At 44.1% G+C, this 26,196-nt stretch overlaps 1 protein-coding gene and 2 non-coding genes across 3 annotated transcripts; 2 read left to right on the forward strand and 1 right to left on the reverse strand.

Annotated features, from left to right (window-relative positions):
• Positions 1-5,042: 5,042 nt before the first annotated feature.
• PRSS16 (serine protease 16) lies at positions 5,043-12,000 on the forward strand. The gene is made up of 12 exons (XM_087438157.1): positions 5,043-5,112; positions 5,187-5,347; positions 6,190-6,289; positions 6,416-6,545; positions 7,150-7,273; positions 7,521-7,598; positions 7,681-7,728; positions 8,088-8,378; positions 9,171-9,312; positions 11,188-11,367; positions 11,446-11,591; positions 11,707-12,000. Exons 1-12 carry the CDS (start codon positions 5,043-5,045, stop codon positions 11,773-11,775), a joined length of 1,539 nt encoding a protein of 512 aa, XP_087294283.1. The 3' UTR covers positions 11,776-12,000.
• Positions 12,001-16,411: 4,411 nt separating this feature from the next.
• On the forward strand, positions 16,412-16,485 carry TRNAI-AAU (transfer RNA isoleucine (anticodon AAU)). The gene has a single exon. It is a non-coding gene; the product is annotated as a tRNA-Ile (tRNA).
• Positions 16,486-23,366: 6,881 nt separating this feature from the next.
• Positions 23,367-23,439, reverse strand: TRNAV-UAC (transfer RNA valine (anticodon UAC)). The gene has a single exon. It is a non-coding gene; the product is annotated as a tRNA-Val (tRNA).
• Positions 23,440-26,196: the final 2,757 nt, after the last annotated feature.

Consider the following 26,196-nt stretch of genomic DNA (forward strand, 5'->3'; position numbering starts at 1 on the left):
GGTTAGGACCACACTCTAGCCCAACAGACATACCCAGCCACCTTACTGGCTTGTGTTTTATTTGAAAGTGTTCACTCCATCAGCATTATTCCTGTGGATGAGGAAGGCCAAAGAAGCCCCTTTCTGCCTCCCACTCCTGTCTTAATAAAATGAATGAGAAAATTTCAATTCAAACAAACAAATAAACCTTTGGTTTGTAGCTGTACTCATGGACTTGACAGAGAAAGCCTAGGCTTGTTCAAACTTGTGGCTTCTGACTGGGGAGTCGACAGAGATTTCTCCTTCTCCTAAACAGCACGGTGATGAGCACATGGTGAGTCAGAACCACTGAACCTAGAGCGGCAGGCATCCCCACAGAGGGAAGAAACCATTTTGTACCTAAATGACAATCCTACCATGTGACTCTCCTTTGGATGATTTTTCATGGCGTCTCTCAGTTCTCACTTATCTGGCCTGTCCATGGCCAGGCTTGGGGTTGGAGCCTTCCTACCTGTTTGTTTCAGGTTTCCAGAGTGACCTCAAATCGCATTTCTGCGAATAGCTGTCATCTGAGAAACCTCAGTACTGCCCAGCGACCATTTCAGGGGAGGTGAACACATGGGAGCCCAGCATTTCTTTCCTAGCTCCTCCTTTACTCTGTTTTTATAGTATTTCCTTAAATTCTCTATTTTTGAACAGGAAAGGAATTTATATGCAAAGGCATGCAGTGAGGATCTCCCTCTTGCTGCTGAACTCTTAATGCCCAGTCCCTACCCTCCCAATAGATTTCCCTTGTTTTTAGTTTCTGTGCATACATGAATTGGTGATTTGATAGATGTTGCCCATGTGACCTCCATAGAGGCTGAGCCCAGTGTTTTTGTTTGTTTGCTTGCTTGTTTTAACTATGTTGAACAAAAATGAATTGAGTCCTGGTTCTGGATTCCCTGCTACAGGTCTGAAGCAAAGCCAGGGAGAAAGTGAAGATGTAGTGGCATTCACATTGGAGACATGCTTGATTCTGGAGTGTCACCTTCTCTGGGGTAAGGGAGGCTTTGGGGTGCAGCACATGTTGTTTGGCAGAGGGAATGATATAGAATCAGGTGGGAGAAGGAAGAGGCTGTGTGGAGAAGAGGAACAAGGGGCCAGTTTGCCGAGTGGGCTCCTTTTGTGCACCTCAGGGAGAACGTGGGAAATAAAAACTTGACAGAGAAGAGCTAAAAAGATGCCAGTGTGTCTGGAGAGTTGGGCAGGGATGGAGGAGGGACGAGTGATAGGAGATTAGGCCAGAGAAGTAACACTTAGACCAATGCAGGGCCTTCTAGGTAGAGTTACCTATAATTAAAAACTAAACCTTGAAGCCATTGATAGTGAAAGGTGCACTAAAAATAATTAGCAGGCATTGATTGTCTTGAAATAAAATAAAATGGAGACCACTTGAAAATCCCCCAATCAGACAAAACCGGTTAAACCACATAAATAAAACTTAACCTAGCTTGTTTCAGGGATATAAGCAAAACTTACTTCAGGTTATTTCCTGTAAATGCTTCTCATAATTATAAACAAAATTTAAGTCACCTTCCTAAAATGATATAAGATAACCACTTTTAACCAATCCCCCTGCCATACGGAAACACCCATCGTAATAGCCAATCATTGGAAAGGTTGAATAACTTCCTCGTTTTCACTTTATAAACCATCCTGTAACATCATCTCTCTGAGCTTCATACCGGTTCCAGGTTTGAATTCTCCCTGCTCACAGTTTGTTTCTTACTCAATAAAATATTCATATTAAGAAAAGCTCTATGAGTTTTCTTTTGACAATTGAATCAAGTATAACTAGGCAGTATGGTCACCCTATTTATAGTCCACATTAAGAATTTTTGTATTGGTCTTAATAACAGTGGGAATCCATTGAATGATTTTAGTCTGAGAAGTTACATGAACAAATGGTACAGCCACTTTGGAAAACAGTTCACCAGTTTCTTAAAAAGTTAAATATAATTTTAACATATGATCCAGCAATTCCATATCTGGGTATCTACTCAAGAGAAATGAAAACATATCTCTACACAATATTTGTACACAGATGTGCATGGCAACATTATTCATAACAGCCCAACAATGTAAACAACCGAAATGTCCATCAACTGATTAATAGATAAGTAAGGGTGGTCTAGCCATACAATGGAATAGTATTGAGCTATAAAAATGAATGAAATACTGATCAACACTACAACATGGATGAACTTCAAAAACCCTATGCCAAGCAAAAGAAGCAGACATAGAAGATCATCTATCATAGGAATCTCTTTATATAAAACGTCCAAATAAGGAAAATCCATAGAGACAGAAATTAGATTAGTGTTTGTCTGGCACTGGGAGTGGGAACAGAGATTGAATGCAAATAGGCATGAAGGGTCCTTTTTGAGGTGATTGGAAGTGTTCTAAAACTGGATTGTGGTGATAGTTGCACAAGTCTGTAAATTTGCTGAAAAACACTGAGTTGTACACTTAACAACAGGAGAATCTTAAGGTACTTAAATTATACTTAAATAAAACTATTTAAAAATAACAAGTTCAAGAGTTTTCCAAAGTGACTGTTCCATTATATGTTCCCAGTTCCTGCCATAGTCTGTCTTTTTTATTACATCCAGTCTAGTGAGACTGAAGAGGTATTTCATAGTATTGATTTCTATTTCAGTAATGACTGATGATGTTGAACCTCTTTTCATTGACCACTGGTACATCTTCTTTGGAGAAATGTCTGTTCAAATCCTTCACCCATTTTTGATTGGGCTATTTGTCTCCCTATTGTTGAGTTTGAGTGAAGATCTCTATCTTTCCAGTCTAGCAATTAAAACAATTGAGTAACTTGATATTTACAAAAAAAGAAATTAACAAATTTACTAATATACTAATTTTTTTAAGTGCCTTCATTGACAACATATCAGCTTTAAATAAAATCCCAAGCCCTTTCCATGGCCTGCCAGCAGGGTTGAGTCTCTGCTGACTTCCCTCTTCTCACCTAATTCAAGTGCCTTCATTCACTCTCCTGCAGCCTCCCTGAGTTCGTTGATATTCCTTGAAGGTACCAAAAGCTTCATGACTCAGAGTCTTTGCAGCTGCTGTTACTTGGGCCAGGAACCCTCTTACCCCAGATCACCTCGTGCTCCCCGCCAGCTCCTCATTCTTGCCTCAATTCTTATGTTACATTCTTAGGGAATTCTTTCCAGACCACAAAATTAATTGATGAATTAACAAATTAATCATATAACATTTTACTCATTACATATTTGTTGAGCACCTACCGACTGCCTTAAAGTTTGGGAGAGAAATGCAATAACATATAATCATAACCAGAGACCGACAACAGCAGGGTCAGAGGACAGAGAGTGTCAGAGATTGTTCTATTTTATAGTATGAATGACCAGGTAAAAGCTATCTAGTAAGGCAAACATGAACATGGAATTCTAGGAAGTGAGAAAAGATTTGAAGATATGTGGAGGAAAAGCATCCCGATGAGAGAAAAGATTCTGAGGAAGGAGTGTCGTTGATAGTCTTGTGAAATACGATGTAACCCAATGTGGCTGGAGCAGTGAGCCCAGGGGTGAGGAGTAGGAGATGAAATCATGAAGGGAACAGGTGGCCAGATCATATGGGGCTTCAAAGACCATTTAAGAAACTGTAGATGTTACTTTGAGTAAGATGGGGAGCCAGGAAAATACTCTGAACCAAGGAGTGAAATGATCAGACTTGTGTTTAACGAGATCTATCTGCTGAGTGGAGAATAGATCACATGGCAGAAACAGGGAGACCAGCTAAGAGGCTTCTGTGATATTCCAAGTCAGAGATGATGGTGGCTCAGAAGGAGGTGGTGGCACTGGAGGTGGTGAGAAGCTGTGGGATTCTGGATATATTTCTAAAGTAGAACCAGCAGCATTAGTTGATGGATTACTCAATCACTCAACAAATATTTATTGATTGCCCACTGCGTACACTGTTGTAGTGACCAGGCATTTAGCAATGGACCAGAGCGATGAAAATCCTACACCCCATGGAGCTTACTTTCTAGTCTGGGAGACAGATGATGAACCATCTAAATAAATAAAATATGGCTAATATTTGTAATAGTGGTAAGTTGCTATAAAAGTTATATATCCATACAATGGACTATTACTGAGCCATAAAAAGAAATGGAATACTGATACATGCTACAACATGGAGGAACTATAGGTCTGGCAATTTTTAAAAAGATGACCATGGAAGACCTTCCATTTAAATAGAGATCTGTTTGAGGTGAGGGAGCAAGCCAGGAGGATTTATGAAGAAATATTCATCCACAGAATGGCAACAGCAAGGGGAAGCATTCTGAGGCAAGAGCAAGCCTGAAATGTTCAAAGAACCATAAAGAGTCTAAGGAAAGTGGTGAGATTGTGGGTCCGAGGAGGTGAGGCAGGGATGGTGATGAAGAGGAGAAAGAGAGGGGACTGGAAAATAGACAGGGCAAGACTGAGGGACACAGAGAGAAACTGAAGTGGAGAGAAGATTGCAAGAGAGATGAGGGGACTGAGGAGCAAAGAGAGGGAGAGACTGAGCATTGGGCCAACTGAGGGGGACTGAAGATATGCTGAGGGGCAGAGAAAGGAAGACTGGGAGTAAGTGGCCAGAGGAGGTGCTGAGGTAGAGAGAGGTGGAGCCTGAAGTCTGAGGTAAAGAGGGGAAGACTGAAGGACAGAGAGAGGGAGACTGAGGCACAGAGACAGAAACTGAGGGACAGAGGGAAGCGAGATCAAGGGGCCAAGAGAGGAGAAACTCAGGAGCAGAGAGAGAAGAAATTGGATACTCAGGTGCCACATCAGCAGGCCTCTAGACACAGACTCTGGCGTCCCTGCCCCGCATTAGTGGTTCCAACAGACGCTTGCCTTGTCCAGGGAGAAGCGTCTGAAAAGAAACCTGAGCTCCTGAGGAAAGACCATAAATTTAAAGCCCAGCCCTGGGGACACGAGAAAGGTCCCCAGTGAAGGGGGAGAACAGAGCCCCTCGAGCTCTGAAGACTGGACAGCATGGCTGGTGGGCCTGCCCTGTGGCTGCGCCCTCTGCTCCTGGTTTCCTTCTGGGCATCCTCAGCTCCAGGTAGGAGGAGCCTGAGGGTCAGGCAGGGGCTCCTAAGGGGCCCTGGCCTGACTCCTTCCCTCCATGTCCCACAGCCTCCCTTCTTAGGCACCTAGGTGAGCACATTCAGCAGTTTCAGGAGAGCTCTGGCCTAGGCCTGAGCCTGGGCTCAGGTGCTGTGGCCCTCCCAAAAGAGGGGTGGCTGGAGCAGCCACTGGACCCCTTCAACGCCTCTGACAGACGATCCTTCCTGCAGGTGAGGCCAGGAGAGGGGAGTCCACTGTCTGCTCTGCCCCCTACCTCAACCCTACTCTGCCCCTCAGTCTCTGCTTTCTCTCACCACCTATGTCTACACCTCAGTCTCGCCGTCTCTTTGCCTGTCACCCTCATCCTATGCATGCTGTCAGGATCTCTTATGGGGGTCTCTTTAGTCTAGCCCCTCTGGTTCTTAGATTTACTCTCCACCCCCTAGTCTCCCTCCTTTCCTCAGTGTCTCACTCTTTTTGTCCCTCAGGTACTGTCTTTCAGTCTTTCCTCCTCTCTGTCATTCACTCTCCCTCTCTCACTGCCCCTCAGTCCCCTTCTCCCTGTCCTTCAGATTAAACACTAAACCCACCACCAGGTCTCAAGATGCAGCAGAAATGTGTACCGGCTTTGAACCAGATCTGGCTCAAAAAAGGCACTCAAAGACATCTATTGAACGAATGCACCGATTCACCATTTTTCACGCCTGCCCTATACACAGCCTCCACAGGTCATCTCACCGAGGCCCTGCTCCTAAATCCATCTGCCTTCATTACTCATTCCACAATGATTATTTCAATAGACAGTGAGTGCCTATCATGTGCTTGCCACTATCCTTGACCCTGGGATGCAAGAGTGGAAAAGTTGACAAAAATATATGCTCTTGTAGATCTTACGCCCTAGATGAGAAGACAATCGGGAGAGAAAGGAACACATAAATAAACAAGCCTATTTCAGACACTACTAAGCACACAAAGAAAGATCCATCAGGGAGGGAGACTGGAAAAAACAGGGAATAAAGAAGAGGTCAGAACTCTCACAACCCCATTTCTTCTTGCCCATCCCACGCCTTAGCGGTACTGGGTAAATGACCAACACTGGGCCAGCCCGGATGGACCTGTATTCCTGCATCTGGGGGGAGAGGGCAGCCTCGGGCCTGGCTCAGTGATGAGAGGTAAGAAGCAAGGGTGGGAAAGACACAGCTGGGAGTTGGGCAGGGGAGATGCATATTGCACTGCTGTGAGACCTGAGGGTTGCAAGGGCTTACCCCCACCTCACCTCCCCCCCACACTCTTCACAGGGCACCCTGCCGCCCTGGCTCCAACCTGGGGGGCCCTGGTGCTAGGCCTGGAACACAGATTTTATGGCCTGAGTATACCTGCCGGGGGCCTGGACATGGCCCAGCTCCGCTTCTTGTCCAGTCGCCATGCGTGAGTGGGGGTAGGGAAAGTGTTTGGGGTCCCGGGACTGAGGATGTCTGTGTCTTCACATCTCTGTCTCTCTCCTGCAACGCCTGAAGTTGACCCCTGCGTCTCTGGTTCCATGTTTTCTTCTTCATCTTTCAGTGTCTTATTCTTTCTCTCTCCATGTCTGGGTCTCTGTCCCTCTCTCTCTCTCTTTCTCTTACACAGTATTCTTTTCTCTGTCTGTCTCACTATGGCCTCCTGGTCCAGAGCACCAGCATATCTTACCTGGATTATACAGCCTCCTCACTGGTCTCCCTATTTCTGCCCTGGACCCCTCAGTCTATTCTCCAGGTGTAGCCGGGGTGGACATTAGAGCATAACCAAGACCAGAGCTCTCACGGGCTCAAATCCCTCTCATGTCGCTCGTCTCACTCACACTAAAGTCAAAATCTTTCCAGTGGCCACAATATGTGGGAATAGGGGGTCCTCAGAAATACCTCATGAGAAAAGAGCCCTGGCTTCCGGCCAGACTCTACCCATGCATGTCTCCGGATCCCGACCTGTTCAGTGGGGGAATCTTCAGGGATTCCCCGAGATGAGGACCGACTGAGGCCCCCTCTGACCCCAGGCTGGCTGACGTGGCTTCTGCCCGCCTCGCACTCTCCCGCTCCTTCAACGTCTCCTCCTCCAGCCCCTGGATCTGCTTCGGAGGCTCCTATGCCGGCTCCCTGGCCGCCTGGGCCCGCCTCAAGGTCCCTGGGTCTCCTCTGGGTGGGCTGGGGGGAGGGAACTGGACTCCGGGGTCCCCATCTAAGATCAGAGGAAGACCCTCCCCCACACTCTCTCTCCCCGCAAGAGCTTTCCACAAGCTCTCTTCACAAGAGTCCGTGTATAGAGGGTAAGGACTTGCCTAAGACCACGCGACGACTGAGTGACCCAGGGGCGGGAAGCTACGGGATCCCCGCCCCTCAGCCCCCAGGCTGACTTCTTCTCCCTCAGTTCCCCCATCTCATTTTCGCCTCTGTCGCCTCTTCCGCCCCGGTGCGGGCCGTGCTGGACTTCTCCGAGTATAACGACGTAAGGAGGGGGCGCGGGTCGGGGGGAGGAGGGCCTCGGGAGTCGGGAGCCCCTGACCCCTCCTCCCGCGGTCGGACTACAGGTGGTGGCCAGAAGCCTGATGAGCCCGGCGATTGGCGGGTCCCCGGAGGTAGGAGGTGTCCCTCGTCCGAGGGGGAGGGGGACAGGAGGAGGCCTGGGAGTTGGGTGCCAGAGAAAAGGGTGAAGTCTGCAGGGTGGCGGGTCTGCGGGCGGTGGGAGCCCCGAGAGGGGGGCAGGGATTTGGGAAGAAGGCGGGAGCTGAGGATGGGTCCGGGCATGGACGAGGGAGGAGCCCCAGCAGGGGTGGGTGAGAGGAGCGGAGCCGGGGCACGACCCCCAGGAGATGGAGGGGCCGATCCGGGGGCGTTGTCGGGCTCGGGGTCGTGGGAGCCCCAGGAGGTCGGGGGCCCTGAAGAGGCGAGGCCAGGGCCGGCCGAGTGGCGCCGACGGGCCTCCCGGTCCCCGCAGTGCCGGGCGGCGGCGGCCGCAGCCTTCGCGGAGGTGGAGCGGCGTCTGCGCGCGGGCGGGGCGGCGCGGGCGGCGCTGCGGGCGGAGCTGGGCGCCTGCGGGGCCCTGGGCCGCGCCGAGGACCGGGCGGAGCTGCTGGCGGCGCTGCAGGCGCTGGTGGGCGGCGCGGTGCAGTACGACGGGCAGGCGGGGGCGCCGCTGGGCGTGCGGCGGCTCTGCGGGCTCCTCCTCGGGGGCCGCGCCAACGGCAGCCGCCCGGCGCCCTACCGCGGGCTGCGGCGGGCGGTGCAGGTGAGCCCCCGAGCCGGGCCGGGGGTCGGCAGACGAGGGCCCCGCTCGCCTCCGCTGTGTGACCTTGGGCAAGCGTCGGCCCTTTCTGAGCCTTCGTTTCCTCATCTGTGACATGGGGACGACACCTCGCAGGGCCCTCGGGAAGGTGAAATGAAGTGGGCGCGTAAAGCTCTCAGCAGAGCCTGGAGCACAGTTTGCAAATGTTAACGCCCACGTTCATTATGGCTTTTGCCATAATGTTCTGTCCTCTACCGGGGCCTGCAGCAGTGTCTGGCACACAGCAAGTGCTCAGTTGGTATTTATAGGATGAGTGAAAAAATGTAGCCCTAGGCACAGAGTTCTACTAGGGACCGGGCCCCCCAGCCTCGCAATCTACAGTTAGAATCCAGCTGTCACTTTTCCAGCGCTGTCTGCACCAAGTGCTGTGCGAAGCGCTTCACAGATATTATTTCACTGAATTCTCACAATAGTTCTAGGCACTGTTATTATCCCCACTTACAGAAGAGGAAACTGAGGTTCAAGATATTATCATTTGCCCAAAGTGTCATAGGAAATAAGGTCTGAGTCAAATAGTACCTTAACCTCTAACCTACAGGGACCCAGGGACCCACCCCCCCGGCCCTCCCCCTCCTACCTCTGACTCCCAGCAGAGCTCAGGAACTCACCCTTCTGACTTCTGACCTTTGACTCGTAGTGACCTATGCCTCTAGGCCCCGGCTTGCTGGAGGGAGGGGAAGAATTTATGTATGTATGTATGAATGTATGTATGTGTGTATGTATATTGTCCCCTAGGTTGTCATACGCAGCCTGGGCCAGAGGTGTTTAAGCTCTTCCCGAGCAGAGACAGTGGCACAGCTGAAGGTCACAGAGCCCCAGGTGTCCAGCGTGGGTGACCGGCAGTGGGTGTACCAGACATGTACTGAGTTCGGCTTCTGTGAGTGACTGGCCCAACCCTCATCCCCAAAAGGTGCATTCTGTGCTATGCCCAGACAGGCCATCTCACAGGTGGTCTGGACTCATTTTCATTTCCACAGGACACCTGGCCTGGCTGCTGGGCCTTGTTTAGCCTGCAGGTGTGGGGCTGGAGGGTGGACAGCCATCCTCGAGTGTGTGTGTGCTTGGCCCTCACATACCTTGTCACACACACAGTAAGTCCTCAACATGAGTGATCAGCCCTTCAGTCTGCTCCTCCTCTGTGTCCTACCCTCTACCCAGTCACTAGACTAGAAACCCTAGCAGTGTTTTGCAGGTCTCCTTCGCGTTACCCCCACAGCCTGTCAGTCACTGAGTCCTGCCCCCTCTTCATCCTGGATGAGTCTCCAGCTCACCCCAACCCCCACTCAATTTTCCCCTCTGCTGTCCTGGTAGAGGCCCCCATCCTCTCCTGCCTGCATCCCTGACCCAGGCTCCTCTCTGTTCTCCAGGCCTTCACTTCACCCATGCAATCCAACTACCTCACAGTGTCCAGAGAGATCTTTCTAAATCTAACCTTGTTCTTCCTCTGCTCAAAACCCTTCCATGGCTCCTCCGTGATCCCAGGGTAGAGGTGCCAAATAAAATACAGATGCCCAGTTAAATGTGAATTTCAGTTAAACAAATTTTTTTTTTAGTGTAAGCGTGTCCCAAATATTGCACCGGACATACTTACACTAAAAAAGTACTTTTTTGTTTGTCTGAAATTCAGATTTAACTGGGCATCCTGTATTTTTATTTCCTAAATTTGGCTACGCAACCCTAGAGTTAAATTCGAAATCCTTTCCACATCCCCTGAAGGCAGTGAAGATGTGGTTTAAAGCAAAAGGTTCAAGTCCCAGCTCCGCCATTTCATAGCTCTGCCATCTTGGACAAACCTGGGCAAGTGACTTAAGCTCTCTATGCCTCAGTTTCCACATCTGTAAAATGGGAATGATCACAGTGCTTCTCTCACAAAGATGTTTTAAGAATTAAGGGAGGTGATATATGTAACAAGCTAAGAATGATGCTGGTATACAGTAAGTACTCCATAAATGCTTGCTCTTATTATTATAATAAGACTTTATGTGTTTTGACCCCTAATACATCAGTCTTCCTAACAGCTCAGGGACTTTGCACATGCCGTTCGCTTTGCTTGGATTACTTATCTTCATCTCTTCACACAGTTTACTCATCTTCAGGTCTCAAGACAAGATGCCCCCTCCTTGGGAGGCCTTACATGATCCCTCAAGATAAGTCTGCCTCCCCTCTCATTAGCGCCATGTTCTCCTTACCACTTTCCACAGTCTCATCATGCATTCTTTATTGTCTCCTGCTCTGGACTGGGAGTATGTGACAGCAGAGCCTGGGGATGTCTTGGTTGCCACTGTGTTTCTAATATTGCTCAATATGTGCCTGAGCACATAGTAGGTGCTCAAATAAATGGTAAAGGAAGGAATGGTCCAATTTCTGCTTTAAGCACTGCAGGCTCCCTCAAACCTCAGGACATTTGCACATGCTATTTCCTCTATTTCTTATGCTTTCTCTTTTCTCTCTTTGCTTGGCTCACTCCCACTAATTCCATAAGGTCTTATCACTTGCGGGATGCTGCCCCAGAGCCCATCATGCTCCCTCTGGGTTCCCCACCCCCACCAAGGCCCTTTTCCCATCACAGCCCTGATGATCCTGGGCCATCACTGTCTGGGGGGTGTGTGTGCCTCTGACAGGACTGTGAACTCACTGAAGGGACGATCCGGAGCTGTCTTGGTCATCACCAGGGAGAACTCTGTAAATGATTATGAAAGGAGAGGGGGCTGGCTGTATTCCTCACACTTAGAGCCTATATCTCCCTCCACAGATGTCACCTGTGAGGACCCCGGATGCCCTTTCTCCCAGCTCCCAGCACTGCCCTCCCAGCTGGAGCTATGTGAGCAGGTGTTCGGGCTCTCAACCTCATCCGTAGCCCAGGCTGTGGCCCGGACGAACTCCTACTATGGTGGCCAGACCCCAGGGGCCACCCGAGTGCTGTTCGTTAATGGTGAGCACACCATCAGAACCTGACTCCCATGTCTCCCCCTAGCCCCAGCTCAACGCACCATTCTCTCTTCCTTTCCAGGGGATGCAGACCCCTGGCACGTGCTAAGTGTAACACAGGCTTTGGGACCCTCAGAGTCAGCCCTTCTCATCCCTGGTGCCTCCCATTGCTTGGACATGGCGCCTGAGAGGCCCTCAGACTCCCCGAGCCTCCACCTAGGGCGCCAGGTAAGAGAGAAAAAGCTCTGGCTGATTTGCATTCTCATTTGCATACTAATATGCATGGCCCTGCCCCCTACTAGTGATGGGGTCTGACTTGCAGAATTCCTCCGCCTCTCCACAGAACATCTTCCAGCAACTGCAGACCTGGCTCAGGCTGGCAAAGGAGAGCCAGGTGAGGGGTGTGGTCTGAGCCCCACATCCTCGCCTCTCCCTGCGTGGCCTCCTCAGTCCTGGACTTATTCATTCACTGGACAGGAGAAAGCAGCTTATTTTGAAAGAGGAAATTCCCAGGAATTGGGATTCAGCACCTGTTCTGCTTATATGGACTCCTGTCTGCAAACATCCTCACTCCCAAATCAAAGGCTTTGTTACGGACAAAGAGTATGTAAATATAAGTGTAAATAATAAACTTAAATATAAGATTATTCTCATTGTGAGTACTGGTATATTAAATGTCAAATGTCAGAGAAATGTGGCTCTTCATGCCGGTGCCCTCCCCCTGCTAATCAGATTTCCCCTCAAATTCTGCTCGGCTCCCAGCTATCAAGTCAGGACAGGGGGTTGCTAAGAGAAGCCCTGAAGCCCATTCTCCTGTGACGAAGTCGCTCCCTGCCTGTCTTGACTCCACACCCTGAGGACTAACTTTTTTTTCTTCTGAGGGCTAACCTCAGCGCTGCTCCCCTGGTGCTGCCCTGTACCTCTCACTGCTCGTGATCATGCGGAGCTCTAGCTTGAGAACCTCCCTCTATATGTTTAGCATGTGCACGAGGGTCAGACACATCGTGGGTGCTCAGTACATGTCGAGAAATGAAAGAATGATGTCTAACCGCAGCTCTTCACGTGTTCTTGGTTTTCCTCCTACTTTGCTGGATGCACCTTCTCTGAATCTCTTTGGCAAACTTCTTTTCCACTGACTATCTGAATGGGTTTGGGTTTGGTGCTGGGCTACCTTCTCTTCTCAGAGCATCAGTGCCAATGTGTCTGCGGTGCCAGGCCTAGCTCTCAGGTGTGCCAGGATATTTATTATCTCAGTCTTTGGGGTACACCGTGGTCTAGGATACTCTGAGTGCCCAAGCTGGCTGCCCTTGACTGAGAAGCCTCATTTTTTTCCACCCAACATTGCTATACAAATAGTATCACTGTCTGTCTGTGTCACTCTATATAGAAAAGGATGGGAAATTCTGAGACTCGCTGCCTTCCTCGTCTCCTTGCCTCACCCTTGGCCTCTACCATCCATTCTCCACCTGGCAGTCATAGTGATTCTTTCAAAAGGTAAATCAGATTATGACATTCCTCTGCTTAAATGCCTCTAATCACTTTCCACTACAACTAGAATAAAGTCCATACCCTTACCATGGCTAGGAGGCCCTGCATACTTTAGCTCTTGAACTCTTCTCTGAACTCATCTCCTGTCAGTCTCTACACTGCGTGCTAACCACATGGCCTCATTGGTTACTTAAAATCGAAAGCCAATTCCTACATCAGGACCTTGAATTAGCTGTTCCCTCTGCCAGAGGCTATTCCTTTTATGACCTTTAACTGACTTCTTCCTTCTTAACATTCAGGCTCAATTCAGATGTCACCTCCCCCAAGAGGCCTTTCCTGATTGTCTCCATGTCCCAGTCACTCCCTGTCACATTACCTGTTTTAGGTGCTTCCTAGCCCTAGGCACCATCTGAAATTTCTTTGTTTTGTTTTCATTTTTGTTCACCCCATCAGTACAAGAGAGCCCAGTCCCTGAGAGAGGGAACTGTGCTTTCCTAGTAAACACACCTGTACAAATTCCATGTTTCATAACCTCTGAAATTTTCATAAGAAGCTTCTTTTCCAGAAGCTCATCAGTATACTGGATCAAAGATTGCAAAACATTTCTCACGACCAGGAGGGTTAATAAATTTGTGGTTTACCTGACTGTTATTTTCATTTACCAGTTATGCTCAATGTCATAGAAAAGATCTGAATTTAATGAAGATAAACAGCGCTTAAAAATGTAGAAGCATTGGGTTCTGAAGATCCCTGGTTTGTCTCACACAATTTCTACCCCTAAACATGATCAAGTGGGGCTTCTTCCCTGGGGACTGTGCTTTGGAGGTGTCCGCCCTGGCTCGGATCCAGGCATAACCTTCTCTCAGAGTGAGAACTCACGGGGCCTTGTGAATATGCCTACTCTCTGCTCCCTCACTAGACCGTCCTCTCCACATCACACGTTAGAAATCTCTCAAATTGACTCTAGAGAGGAGTGAAGATGGAGGACTCACACTGCCTGCCCAAAAAGACTTTTTTTCTATAAAGCTCCAGCAATTGAGACAATGTGGTTTTGGCATTATATATAGACAAACAGGTCAACAAGGCAGGACAGATTCCAGGAGTAGACTCACACACATACGATCAATTAATTTTCTATAAAGGTGCCAATGCAAGTCAATGTGGAAGAAAAGTCTTTTAAACAAATGATCCTGAAACAGTTGAATAAAACTATGCACCCTCTCTCAAACTCTTTTGCAAACTTCTTTTCAACTTGATATCTGAATGGGTTTGTGTTTGGTGCTAGGCTACTTGCTCTTCTCAAGCATTCTCAGAGCTTCTCAGAAGTTGGAGAAAAAATTAACCTCACACTCATCTCACACCATATTGAGACATTAATACAAGATGGATCATAAATCCAAACATAAAGCTAAAACTATAAAGTATCTAGAAAAAATAAGAAACGTCTTTAGAACCTTGCAGGAGGCAAATAATTCTTAGAGAGGAAAAAATAACATAAAATACATAAAACGAGATAAACAGGAACATTATCAAAATTAAAATCTCATTAATAACGTCATTAGGAAATGGAAAGATAAGCAAGAGACAGGGAAAACATGCACAATGCATATATCTGCCAAAGGGCTCAGGTCCAGATTATTTAAAGATCTTTTAGAAATCAATAATAAAAAGACAAGCCACTAACGGATGGGCAAAGCACTTGGAATAAACACCTCAATTTAAAAAATACACAAATGGCCAAACTGTTTAGTCATTAGAGAAATGTAAATTAAAGCCGTGATGAAACATTTCTTCACACCAAATTGAGTTACAAGCAAATAAACAAAACAAACAAAAACCCCTAAGGAGTTGAAATGGTGAGTATGTAGAACATCCCATCATTGCTGGTGAGAAAGTAAAATTATAAAACCACCTTAGACACACACACACACACACACACACATACAGACACACACACAAACTTGCCTAGCCCGTAGCTCAGCTTCCTTCTCCTAGGCATTTTCACAAGAAAAATGAACTCTATCTCAATGAAAAGATGTGTACAAAAATGTTTATAACAGCTTTCTTCACAATAGCCAAAACTGGAAACAATGAAAACGTCCATTAACAGATTAATGGAATAACAAATTGTGGTATATAGATGAAGAGTAAATATCACTTGGCAATAAGAAAGAATGAACCACTGGTAAATTCAAAGTCAGATTAATCTCAAAATCATTATGTTGAATGAAAGAAACCAGACACAAAGGAGTACATACTGTATGTTCCCATTTATATAAAGGTCAAGAACAGGTAGACAATCCTAACATCACTAATCATTAGGGAAATGTAAATCACCTCATGCCTGTTAGAATGGCTATCATCAAAGAGACAAGGAAAATGCCGGCAAGGATATCGAGAAAAGGGAACTCTTGTGCACTGTTGGTGGGAGTATAAATGGTACAGCCACTGCGGAAAACAGTATGGAGGTTCCTCAAAAGATTAAAAATAGAACTATCATATGATCTAGCAATCCCACTTCTGGGTATATATCCAAAGGAAACAAAACCACTATGTTGAAGAGTTATCTGCACCCCGATGTGCATTGCAGCATTGTTTTATAATAGCCAAGACATGGAAACCACCTAAGCGTCCATCAATAGATGAGTGGATACAGAAAATGCCACAAAAAAAGAAGGAAATCCTGCCATTTGGGACAACAGGGATGGACCTTGAAGGCATGATGTGAAGGGAAATAGACAGAGAAAGATAAATACTGTATAATCTCACTTATATATGGATTCTTTAAAAAATGAAATTCTTAATATGTAGATTCTCAATAAACCTGAGAGAAACAAATGAAATCGTACAACACACGATCTTTACCATCTGGCTCTTTTCATTAAGTATAACGTTATGGAGGTTTCAATCATATGCATTTTCCCCTGGGGATTGATTACATATTCTTGTTTCTTTGCATGTTTGCTAATGTTTTTTTTTGCTCAAAAACCAGACATTTTACGCACGCGCGCGTACACACACACACACACACACGCCGCCACTGCTACGCGGTGCAAGGGCTGCAGGCATTTCAGGTCGTGGTCACCACCGGATCTCTCCGAGGCCAGGCAGCCAGAAGGAGCAGGTTTCGGTCCCGAGGCCTCAGATCTGTCGGAAGTTCTTCAGGAGAGAGAAACCCGCCCCCGAGTGCGGGAGCCGCGTCCTCCCAGCCCCGCGCCGTGGCGGTTCCGCGGTCAGTTGACCACACCCCCTGTGAAGGCAGTTTCCGTACCTCAACTACAAACCGAGAACGCCACTGCTGAAGCGAAACTGTTCATCAAGACACTTCCATTTGCTAGAATGGACCTAATCTCTTGTGATTTTTTAAACAAGTAACACGTGAGTGCTGGGACGGATTCTTTTTCTTTTAAGGAACTTGAGTAAGGCAGGGCGGGTGCATTTAAGGAAGGCAGCAATTGGAAGAGTTGGAGAATTTTCTGTTTCGTTTTAGAAAAAGACTTTGAAACAATAGTTTTGGCTTATGTCAAACTTTACGAGAGAATAAGCAACTTAGTTCTCATGGCCGGTTAGCTCAGTTGGTTAGAGCGTGGTGCTAATAACGCCAAGGTCGCGGGTTCGATCCCCGTACGGGCCACGCGGGAGAGGGTTTTGCTCTGTTGATTCACAGATGGGGTTCCTCGCAGTCTCAGGCCCGCTGTAAGGACTCAAACTATGGATGAGAGAAAAAAACCTCTCGCTGAGAATTTAGAAGGATTGAACACACATCTGGGCCCCCCCCCCCCCCACACACACACCGTTTAGGGCCTTGTTTGATTCCTATCTACAGGGTCAAAGGACAGCAGTGACCCGCCAAGGGAAAAAGACCCGCTTGTGGCCAGTTTTTCCATGGCCAAACTGATTCTTGCACAGAAAAGTGATCTATTGGAATTATTTCTTGCCGAAAAGAAATTGTAAATCCGTCCGCACTTCCTACGCTTCCACAGCTGGGTCGCCACTAGTTTAGTGAACGATGAAACAATGTTTTTTTTTTTTAATGACGTGAAAAAATGCTTATTAACGTTAATGTAGTAGGAAAGAAACAGCTTCGTTTTAAACATTCTGAAGATGGATTGGACACGTAGAAGGCTCATTATTTTAAAAACGTTTCATTTGGGGTAAGAAATATATTCACACGTTTCAACTTTAGAAAACAAAAAGGGCCAGCCCCGCTTGCCTGGTGGTTAAGCTCGGCGAACTCCGCTTCCCCGGCCACTCGTGGGTGGCCAGGCTGTGGGGGCAGCTCACATACAAAATAGGGGAAGATTGGCAATTAGATGTTAGCTCAGGGTAAACCTTCCTCAGCAACAACAACAACAACAACAAAAATAAAGAGGGAGAGAAAGAAAGAAGGAAAACATAAAAAGGTACAGTGAAAAGTCTCCTCCCCTTCCTATTCCTCATCCACCAGATGATCATTTCCAACTTCTATTGGTAAACTCTACCCACAGTTGCTTATCAATCCTTTCTAATGTTCTTTATACAAGCAATTGTGTATATAAATTTTTGTTTTCCCTTCTTTTCATAGAAGAGTCAGCATATTTACACAGCCTTCTGCAACTTGCCTTCATCACTTAACAACAACGTGGAATCTCTATTTTATCAGTATTTGGAGAGCTTTCGCATAGTTTCGATATTGTACACTTGGCAAAATCAGAGCTTATTTTTTGAAAAGTTGGCATATTCAGCAGAAGTTGAATCTGAAATGTTGTAACCTTTTGCATCATTGAAGGAGAGTATGCACACAAGGAGGAGACTTTGTGAAACTGGAGAGCAAGGGAAGAGGAAGTCCATGATGTTCTAAAAAGGGGGACAAAGCCCTCTCTGCTAAACTCATGGGCATTAAAAAAGCCCTGAAATAGGGGCACCTAGGTGGTTTGGTGATGAAAGAAAATTATGTAGTAACTTGACAAATATTTATTGATCCCTCCACTCTTCAGAAAGCAATACTTAGTTGTTATTCCGCATTTGGTAGATGCGGAAGATATATCGTTATGTGAAAAAGCAGAATCCAAAACAGTTTGTGCAGGATTCTGATTCTCTTCTTTTAAAATCAACTTTATTATGGAATTATATGCATACAATGAAGTGCCCCCATTTTAAGTGTAAAATTTGATGTTTTAGCATATTTATACACGCTTGTAACACTGACATAAAGTACAGAACATTTCTATGATCGCAAAAAGCTCCCTATGCCTGTGGCAGTCAGAATCATATCCCCCCACCCCACAACGATGTCCACAACCTAATTCCTGAAAGCTATGAATATGCTGCTTTACATGACCAGAAGGATATATGTCTGTCTGTCTGTCTGTCTCTGTCTATCTATCATCTATCTATCTATCTATCTATCTATCTATCTATCTATCTATCTATCTATCTATCTAACTATCTATCTAACTATCTATCTATCTATAGGGAGAGCTTGAGAGAGGGAGAGAGAGATTGAGATCTTAAGGAATTGACTCATACCTTCATGGAAATCGCCAAGTCCAAAATCTGCAGGGTAGTTCGGCAGGCTGGAAACCCAGAAAAGAACTGACGTTACAGCTTGAGTCAAAAGGCAGTCTGCCAGCAGAATTCCCTCTTTCTTGGGAGAGGTCACTCTTTTTACTCTTAAGGTCTTCAACTGATTGGATGAGGCCCACACACATTATGGAGGTAATCTGCATTACTCAAAGTCTACTGGTTTAAATGTGAATCACATCTAAAATATGTCTTCACAGCAACATCTAAACTAGTGTTTGACCAAATATCTGGGTACTGTGGCCTAGCCTTGTTGACACATAAAAGTAACCAGCACATATGTCTTCATTTCTTTTTGGGTAAATACCTAGGAGTGGCACTCCTGGATCATTTGGTAAATGTATGTTTGACTTTATAAGAAACTGCCAGATGTTTTCCAAAGTGCTGCTGCCGTTTTACATCCCAATCTACATGCTATGATAGTTCCTGTTGCCCCACACCTCTCCAACATTTGGTATTGTCAGGTTTTTAAATTTTAGACAGTCTACTAGATTTCAAGTATTATCTCATTGTGGTGTTAATTTGCACTCCCCATCACCAACAATGAGCATTTTTTCATATAGTTCTTGACTATTCATATATCTTCTTTTTTGAAGTGTCTTCAAGTCTTTTGCCATGTTTTTATTGGGTTTGTCCTTTAGTTTCAAGTTGTAAGAGTCCCTCATATATTCTGAATACAAGTCCTTTCTCAGTTGTGTATTGGAATATGTTCTCATAGTCTGTGACCTGTCTTTTCATTTTCTTAATGGTGTCTTTCAAACAGCGGAAGTTTTTAATTTTGATGGAGAGCATTTAATCAAAGTTTTGTATTTTATGGTTCATGTAAAGATATCTTAAGAAACTTTTGCCTGCTCCACGGTCATGATAATTTTCTCCTATATTTTCTTCTCTGAGGTTTCTAAATTAGTGCTTTTGTTTAGGTCTAGTCTCTATTATGAATTAATTTTTGTATGTACTCTGAGGTAAAGGTCAAAGTTAATTTTTTTCAATATGGCTATCCCGTTGTTCCGGCACTATTATTATTTGTTTTTAAAGGAGAAACTAGGGCCCGGCCGGTGGCGTGGTGATTCAGCACCCCGGGGGTTGGCAGGCCCGGATCCCCAGCAGGGACTTGCACACTGCTCATCAAGCCATGCTGTGGTGGTGACCCATCATATACAAAATGGAGGAAGATTGGCACAGATGTTAGTTCAGGGACACTCTTCCTCAAGCAAAAAAAGGAAGATTGGCAACAGATGTTAGCTTAGGGCAAATCTTCCTCAATGAAAAAAAAAAGATACTATTCTTTCCCCATGCATTACTTTGTCACCTATGTCAAAAGTCAATGCATTTTGTACGTCTACCTCTATTTTTAGAGTCTCTATTTTGTTCTCTTAGTCTATATGACTCGCCTACATGTTTTTTTAAAGTAATCTGTGGACCCATTAGGATGGCTATTACCAAAAACCAGAAAATAACTAGTGTTAGTGAGGATGTGGACAAATTGGAACCCTCAGGTATTGCTGGTGGAAATGTAAAATGGTGCAGCCCCTGTGAAAACAGTACAGTGATTCCTCAAAAAATTGAACATAGAATTACCATATGATCCAGCAATTTCACTTCTGAGTATATACCCAAAATAAATGACAGGAGGGACTCAAACAGATGTTTGCACATCGACGTTCATAGAAGCCTTATTCGCAATAGGCAAAAGGTAGAAGCCGCCCAAGTGTCCACTGAAGAATGAATGGATAAACAAGATGTGGTATATATGCATACAATGGAATATTATTCAGCCTGAAAAAGGAAGGTCATTATGACAAATGCCACAACATGGGTGAACATCGAAGCCATTAGCCTAGTTGAAATAAGCCAGTCACAAAAAGACAAACATTGTATGATTCCACTTATATGAGGTACCTAGAGTGGTCGAATTCAGAGACAAGGAAAGTAGAATGGTAATTGCTGGAGGGCTAGGAGGAGTGAGAAAGGGAAGTGAGTGTTTAATGGTACAGAGTTTCAGTCGAAGAAGATGAAAAAGTTCTGGAGACGGATGGTGCTAACGGCTGCATAACTATGTGAATGTACTTAATGCTACAGGACTGTACACTTAAAAACGGTTAAAATTGTAAATTTATGTTATGTATCTTTTACCACAATAAGAAAAAATCAGTATTAAAAAAGTAATTTGTGGAGAGTCTTTGAAAACTGTGCAAATATCTTCATCCTCCTCAAAGTTTTACCTACTAGTTTTGGCATCCATTAATAATTCAGTATGAATCTATTATTCCCGTGACCCTTTCAAATCAACAATGTAGTGACTCTGTTGTTCTTTGTACATGTATTGTTTGAAATTCTATTCTAAGGAAGAGCTTCCCCTTCTCTTCCATTTATTTATTTATTTACTTATTTATTTATTTCAAATGAACTCATGGATTCCTAGTCAATGAGTTATAATCATTAACCATTTGTTTTAACTCTCAAATTGTCACAGATCTGGCCAATGTGAACTCTTCAAATCAACTCCTGTGTCTTTTGGACATGTACCATCATTTTTAAAGAAGTTCTTAATTTCTGACAGTAAAGGCTCCTCCTTTATATTGTACTTTTTTGGTCCCAAACTGGAGATGAGCTGTTTTTCAAAGAAGCTCTGGAACTTCTCATCAGGGAATGGTTTTTAGAAATCAAGATCTGAGTACTAGGTGTGCTCATTGCTCCTAGGCCCTCTCAGTGGACTGAGACAGAAAATGTGCACACGCCTCCATATGGGGATAGCTATATCTATATACAGTTATCTATAAATAGATATAACCATGATTTCACACTGGTACCTCCAACTCCAATCCAACAGCCCACGGTTTATTGTATTCTACAACTTTTCTGTATTTGTAACTTCCTTCCCCAACAGACATAAACTTAGTTCCCATTATCTTCAGTCTGTTTTATTTCTATGAAAAAGACAGAAGCACATTGAAGAGCATCAGGAATTCTGGCAATGCTGGGAAGCTGCAAGTAAGACATTTATTTTTATCTTCCAGCAGTAATTTCCAACTTCTCTATGTTTCATAGCAGAGAGTGCCTCGGGCAGAAGACTCCTCAAGGTCCAGGCTGAGTTTTATAAACTAGCAAGCCCGTGTTGGGATCATAGGGTGCTGATTGTAATATTTCTGCTTGATGGAACTTACTGATGCTCTTTTTGTGATATGCTACGTCATTAAATTTTGTCAGTGTTCCCCGTGCCCTTGAGAAGAAGATATATTCTCTACACCAGGTTATTAATTTTGATATATGTCTATATAAGGTCTACCTTCAGGATTATGCTGTTTTCATTTTCTATATCCTTACTTATTTTGTGTCCATTTGATCTATCGTGTGCTGAAGGTGTCATTTTAAAGTCTAATATTATTACTCTTTTTAAACCTGTTTCTTGTATCTTCTGTAATTTTTATTTTATACATGTAGTTAGTGCATTCTTCAGCACATAACTTTGTGACTTTTCAACTTTATTGAAATCATGGTCTTTAACATTATAAGCTGACCTTTTTTGCCATGTTTAACATTTTTTGGCCTGAATTCAAATTTATCTGATGTCAGGATCACAAACCTTGCTTTCTTATTGTTTCCGCCTGGTGTACCTTAGCCCATCCCTTTATTTTTTTCTTTCTGAATCATTTCATTCTAGCCTTGCAGGACATTTGGTCCTGTCCAAACGCCCATAAGACATTTGTCCCATGCCAAAGGTCCTTGATATTCGGTCTTGTCCAAAATCATTTGGCATGGACCAAACATGCTCGTGGATGTTCTGGACAAGACCAAACGTCAAGGAACTTTTGGCGTGGACCAAATGTCTTACGGACGTTTTGGACAGGACCAAGTATCTGCTAATCTGTTTTAGATGTATATATCGTGTATTCAGTACATAGTTATGTTTGCTCCATGAGCCAATTTGAAAATATTTTAATATGAGTTAAGCCCATTAATATGTAATGATATGATTGATACTTGTGTTCTTAACTCTGTCATATTTTATCATTATAACGTATATTGTTTGTTGTATTTCTTTTTTGATGTGACATATTGTGTTTTCCCATTTAAAAGTTTCTTTTGACATCTAGGATGGTTTGAATTTTTGTTCTAGTGGCTACCTTCATGCCCATACTTCCCCATTTCTTTATTTACCCTTATATAACCTGTTTTCTTTCCTTTCAGTTTTCTTATGGTATTGGTTGAATCTCACTTATTGTCTATATGGTGGTGGTTCATAAAGCTATTTTATTTCCTCTTTCCTTTTCCTTCTTTTCCCATTTTACATGCATTATTTCTTTTGTATCAGAACAGAAACATTTTCTATGATTCTTCCTTATATTTACATATATTTTTGCCAGTATATTTATTTTAGTCTCAGATCTACAATTAAATATATTAAATGCTCAACCAATTGTGCTTTTGATGAAGTTTCTTCATTCCTTGATCTAACCCTCCTCCAAATCTGATTCTGTGGAAAGCACACATCTTATTAAATGAAAAGTAGAGTCTTCCAGTTTCCAAGACCAGACACTTGGAGTTTTCTTTAACTCCATTTTCCCACCCTTACTGCTTAAATGTGCTCAAGTAGACGCTGTTTCTGCAATTAGAAATGCTTAATATTATCACTACTATGGAATTAGAATAATGAGAATCTTTTGACTCAGGCCCTGCCTGTGTACTATTTTAAAGTACTTTGCATTTATGGACCATCAGGCCTTGTTTGTACTGGTTTTCTCTGGGGCCAGCAGGAAAAACAGAGGGTGTTAACAAGAGAAATTCTCTGATGGTGCAAGCTAGCGTGGCTCCACACTGTGGAGTCCAATTGAGTAGGCGTGTAGAAGAAGAAACTGGAGAAGCAACCGTTGGTCTGTGGATTGTCTTACTATCTGGAGGGCAAGAGAAAGGAGCTCACCCTATTTCTTCTTAATGGAAACATAAGGATACTTGTGGTTCCACTGGGAATCGAACCCAGGATCTTCTGCGTGTAAGGCAGACGTGCTAACCACTACACCATGGAACCCAAAGATGATATGGAACTTTAAGTGCTCTTACTAGAATCAACATCAAAAAAAAAAAAAAACATTAAAGTTTGACACAGATACTTATTATGACTAAGAATTAACTCCCGTAAACTTGGTTCAGAGAGGATGTATGCACACACATGACCCAGCCACATCTTACACACAACCTTGAAAGTCTTAATGGGTCATGTCACCTGCAAATACAGGATTAAGATGGCTTCAAATTTTCAATGTCAGTTTCCATTTATACCCTCCTGGAACACTCTTAGTCTAGTCTACATTTATTCAGTTTTTCTAACCATGTTTATTGAGAGTGTACCATGTTCCAGACACTTTTCTAGGCATTGGAGATAGAGCAGTAAACACAAAGGTCAAAAATCCCTTGTTGAGGTGACATTGTGGTTTCTGGCACACACTAGTCACTAAATGAGTGCGTTCGTATTTCAGGGAAACTCTCGCGGAATTTAGCAGCAGTTCGTATTATTCCTCCTTTGCCCCTCGTCCTGAAGCCAGAACTTGCACATTTCAATTCAAAAGATCAAAAACTACATTCATTAAGATCACCACCAGCCCCCTCATAAATATCTAGTATTATTATGAAATTAGTTTAGAACTTGCAGACCCTCGGAAGAGTCTTGGGGTGGTTCATATGCCTGCCTTAGCCAATAGAAAGTTAGCGGCCTGGACAGAAACAATGTATTTCTCCTATTGGGCTGGTTTTTCTTGGGCTCCTATAGGCAGTCGAACATGCCTGAGCCACCCTGGTAGTTCCATAAGATTCTGAGACTCACATGGAACAGAGTCCACTCTCCCTCTGTCTGAGTCTATAACAACTGACCCCTAGATGTTTGAGCAAGCCCAGCTGAGATCAGTAAATTCACCCACGTGAGCCCAGCCTAGATCAACTGACCCTGAGCCAACCAGCAGTCCTGTGAGAATAAATAATTATGTTTTATGCTGCTGATTCTTGGGGCGATTTGTTATGCACTAAAAGCTAATTGATACATCAGGAGACAGAATTTGAGAATATCCTCTCTGAGATGCAGAAATTGACTTCAACATTCCCCCGACTTCAAGAATATATCCTCACGTATTATTTAAATATTCACTTGTGGAGCCTCCACTTCCTTCAACATGTCAGTCGCACATCACATGACCACTCCTGTTCAGCCATGAGTCCGCTGAGTGATGGATACACACTCTGTGGGAGAGTTTCCACTCAGCATTATACTTGGTTAATAGTCCAAAGTTTCCAGAGAGAAACTAGTTTTTACTTACTTCTAGAATACATATTAAAATATGCATACCAAAATGAGACAGAGTCATTAAAAGAAAACTACAGACCAATATCTCTCATATACATAGGCACAAAAATCCTTAAACAAATTTCGGCAAATCAAATTTAGCAATATATAAAAAGGGTAAGACATCATTATTATGTGGGGTTTATCCCAGTCTGCTTTAACATTCAAAAATTAATCAATGTTATTCACCTATATTAACAGACTAAGTAAACAAAAACCATATGATCCTATTAATAAAGGCAGAAGAAGCACGCAATAAAATTCAGCATCCATTCGTGATAAAAATTAAAGCAAACTAGGAGTAGAAGGGAACTTCTCTTCTTTAGTTAAATGAAGAATATCTACACAACAAATGTATAGCTAACATCATACATAATGGCGAGAGACTGAATGCTTTCTCCCTTAAGATTGGAATCAAGGCAAGAATGTCCTTTTTCTCACTTTTCCTATTCAGGGTAAGTAGTAGAAGACGTAGCCACTACAATAAAACAAAGTGTGCAGGTGGAAAAAGAAGAAATAAAACTGTCTTTATTCCCAGATGACATGATTTTCTACGAAGAAAATCCCATACAGTCTACAGTAAAACTCCTAGACCTAATAACAGAGATACAAGGTCAACATACAAAACTCAGTTGTATTTCTCTCCAGCAGCAAAGAAGGATTGAAATTTCAATTTTTTTTTAAAAAGGAAGTATTTAGATATAAGTCTAAGAAAATATGTGTAGAATCCGTAGGCAGATAACTGAACAATGGAGACATATATCTTGTTTCCAGATTGGAAGACTCCAAATTGTTAAGGTATCAAGTCTCCACCAAATAGATCTCTTGATTCATCACAATTCCTGTCAAAACCTTACCATGATTTTTAAATAGACTTTGACAAGCTGATTTGAAAACTTATATGGATAGGCAAAGAAAACAGAGTAGCCAAAACACTTCTGTAAAAGAAGAACCAAGTCAGAGGACCCAAATTATCCAATTTCAAGACTTACAATACAGCTACAATAATTAAGACAATGTGGTATTAGCAAAATGATAGGCACATATATCAGTGGAATAGAATAGAGAAGTCAGGAATAGCTCCACACAAATATTGTCCACTGATTTTTGGCAAAAGGATGAAAAGCATTCAGTGGAGAAGGACAGACTTTTCAAGAAATGCTGGTGGTTTGGAGCCTCGACACATACGTCATACCTTATACAAAAGTTAATGCCAAATGTATCACAGGCTGTATTTGTTTCCTATGGCTCTGGTAACAAATTACCACCAATTTGGTAGTTTAAAACAACAGAAGCTTCTTCTTTCACAGTTCCAGGGGCCAGAAATCCAAAAGGATTATCACCGGGCTGAAACCCAGGTGTTGGTGAAGTCCAAAGGCTCTAGAGGAGAATCCATTCTAGCTTCTGGTGGCTGCCAGCATTCCTTGATGTGTCACCACCTCACTCTAATTC

The sequence above is a fragment of the Ceratotherium simum genome, chromosome 13 (genome assembly GCF_057802395.1).
Source record: "Ceratotherium simum simum isolate JZ-2026a chromosome 13, ASM5780239v1, whole genome shotgun sequence".
In the NCBI taxonomy this organism is placed as follows: domain Eukaryota; kingdom Metazoa; phylum Chordata; class Mammalia; order Perissodactyla; family Rhinocerotidae; genus Ceratotherium; species Ceratotherium simum.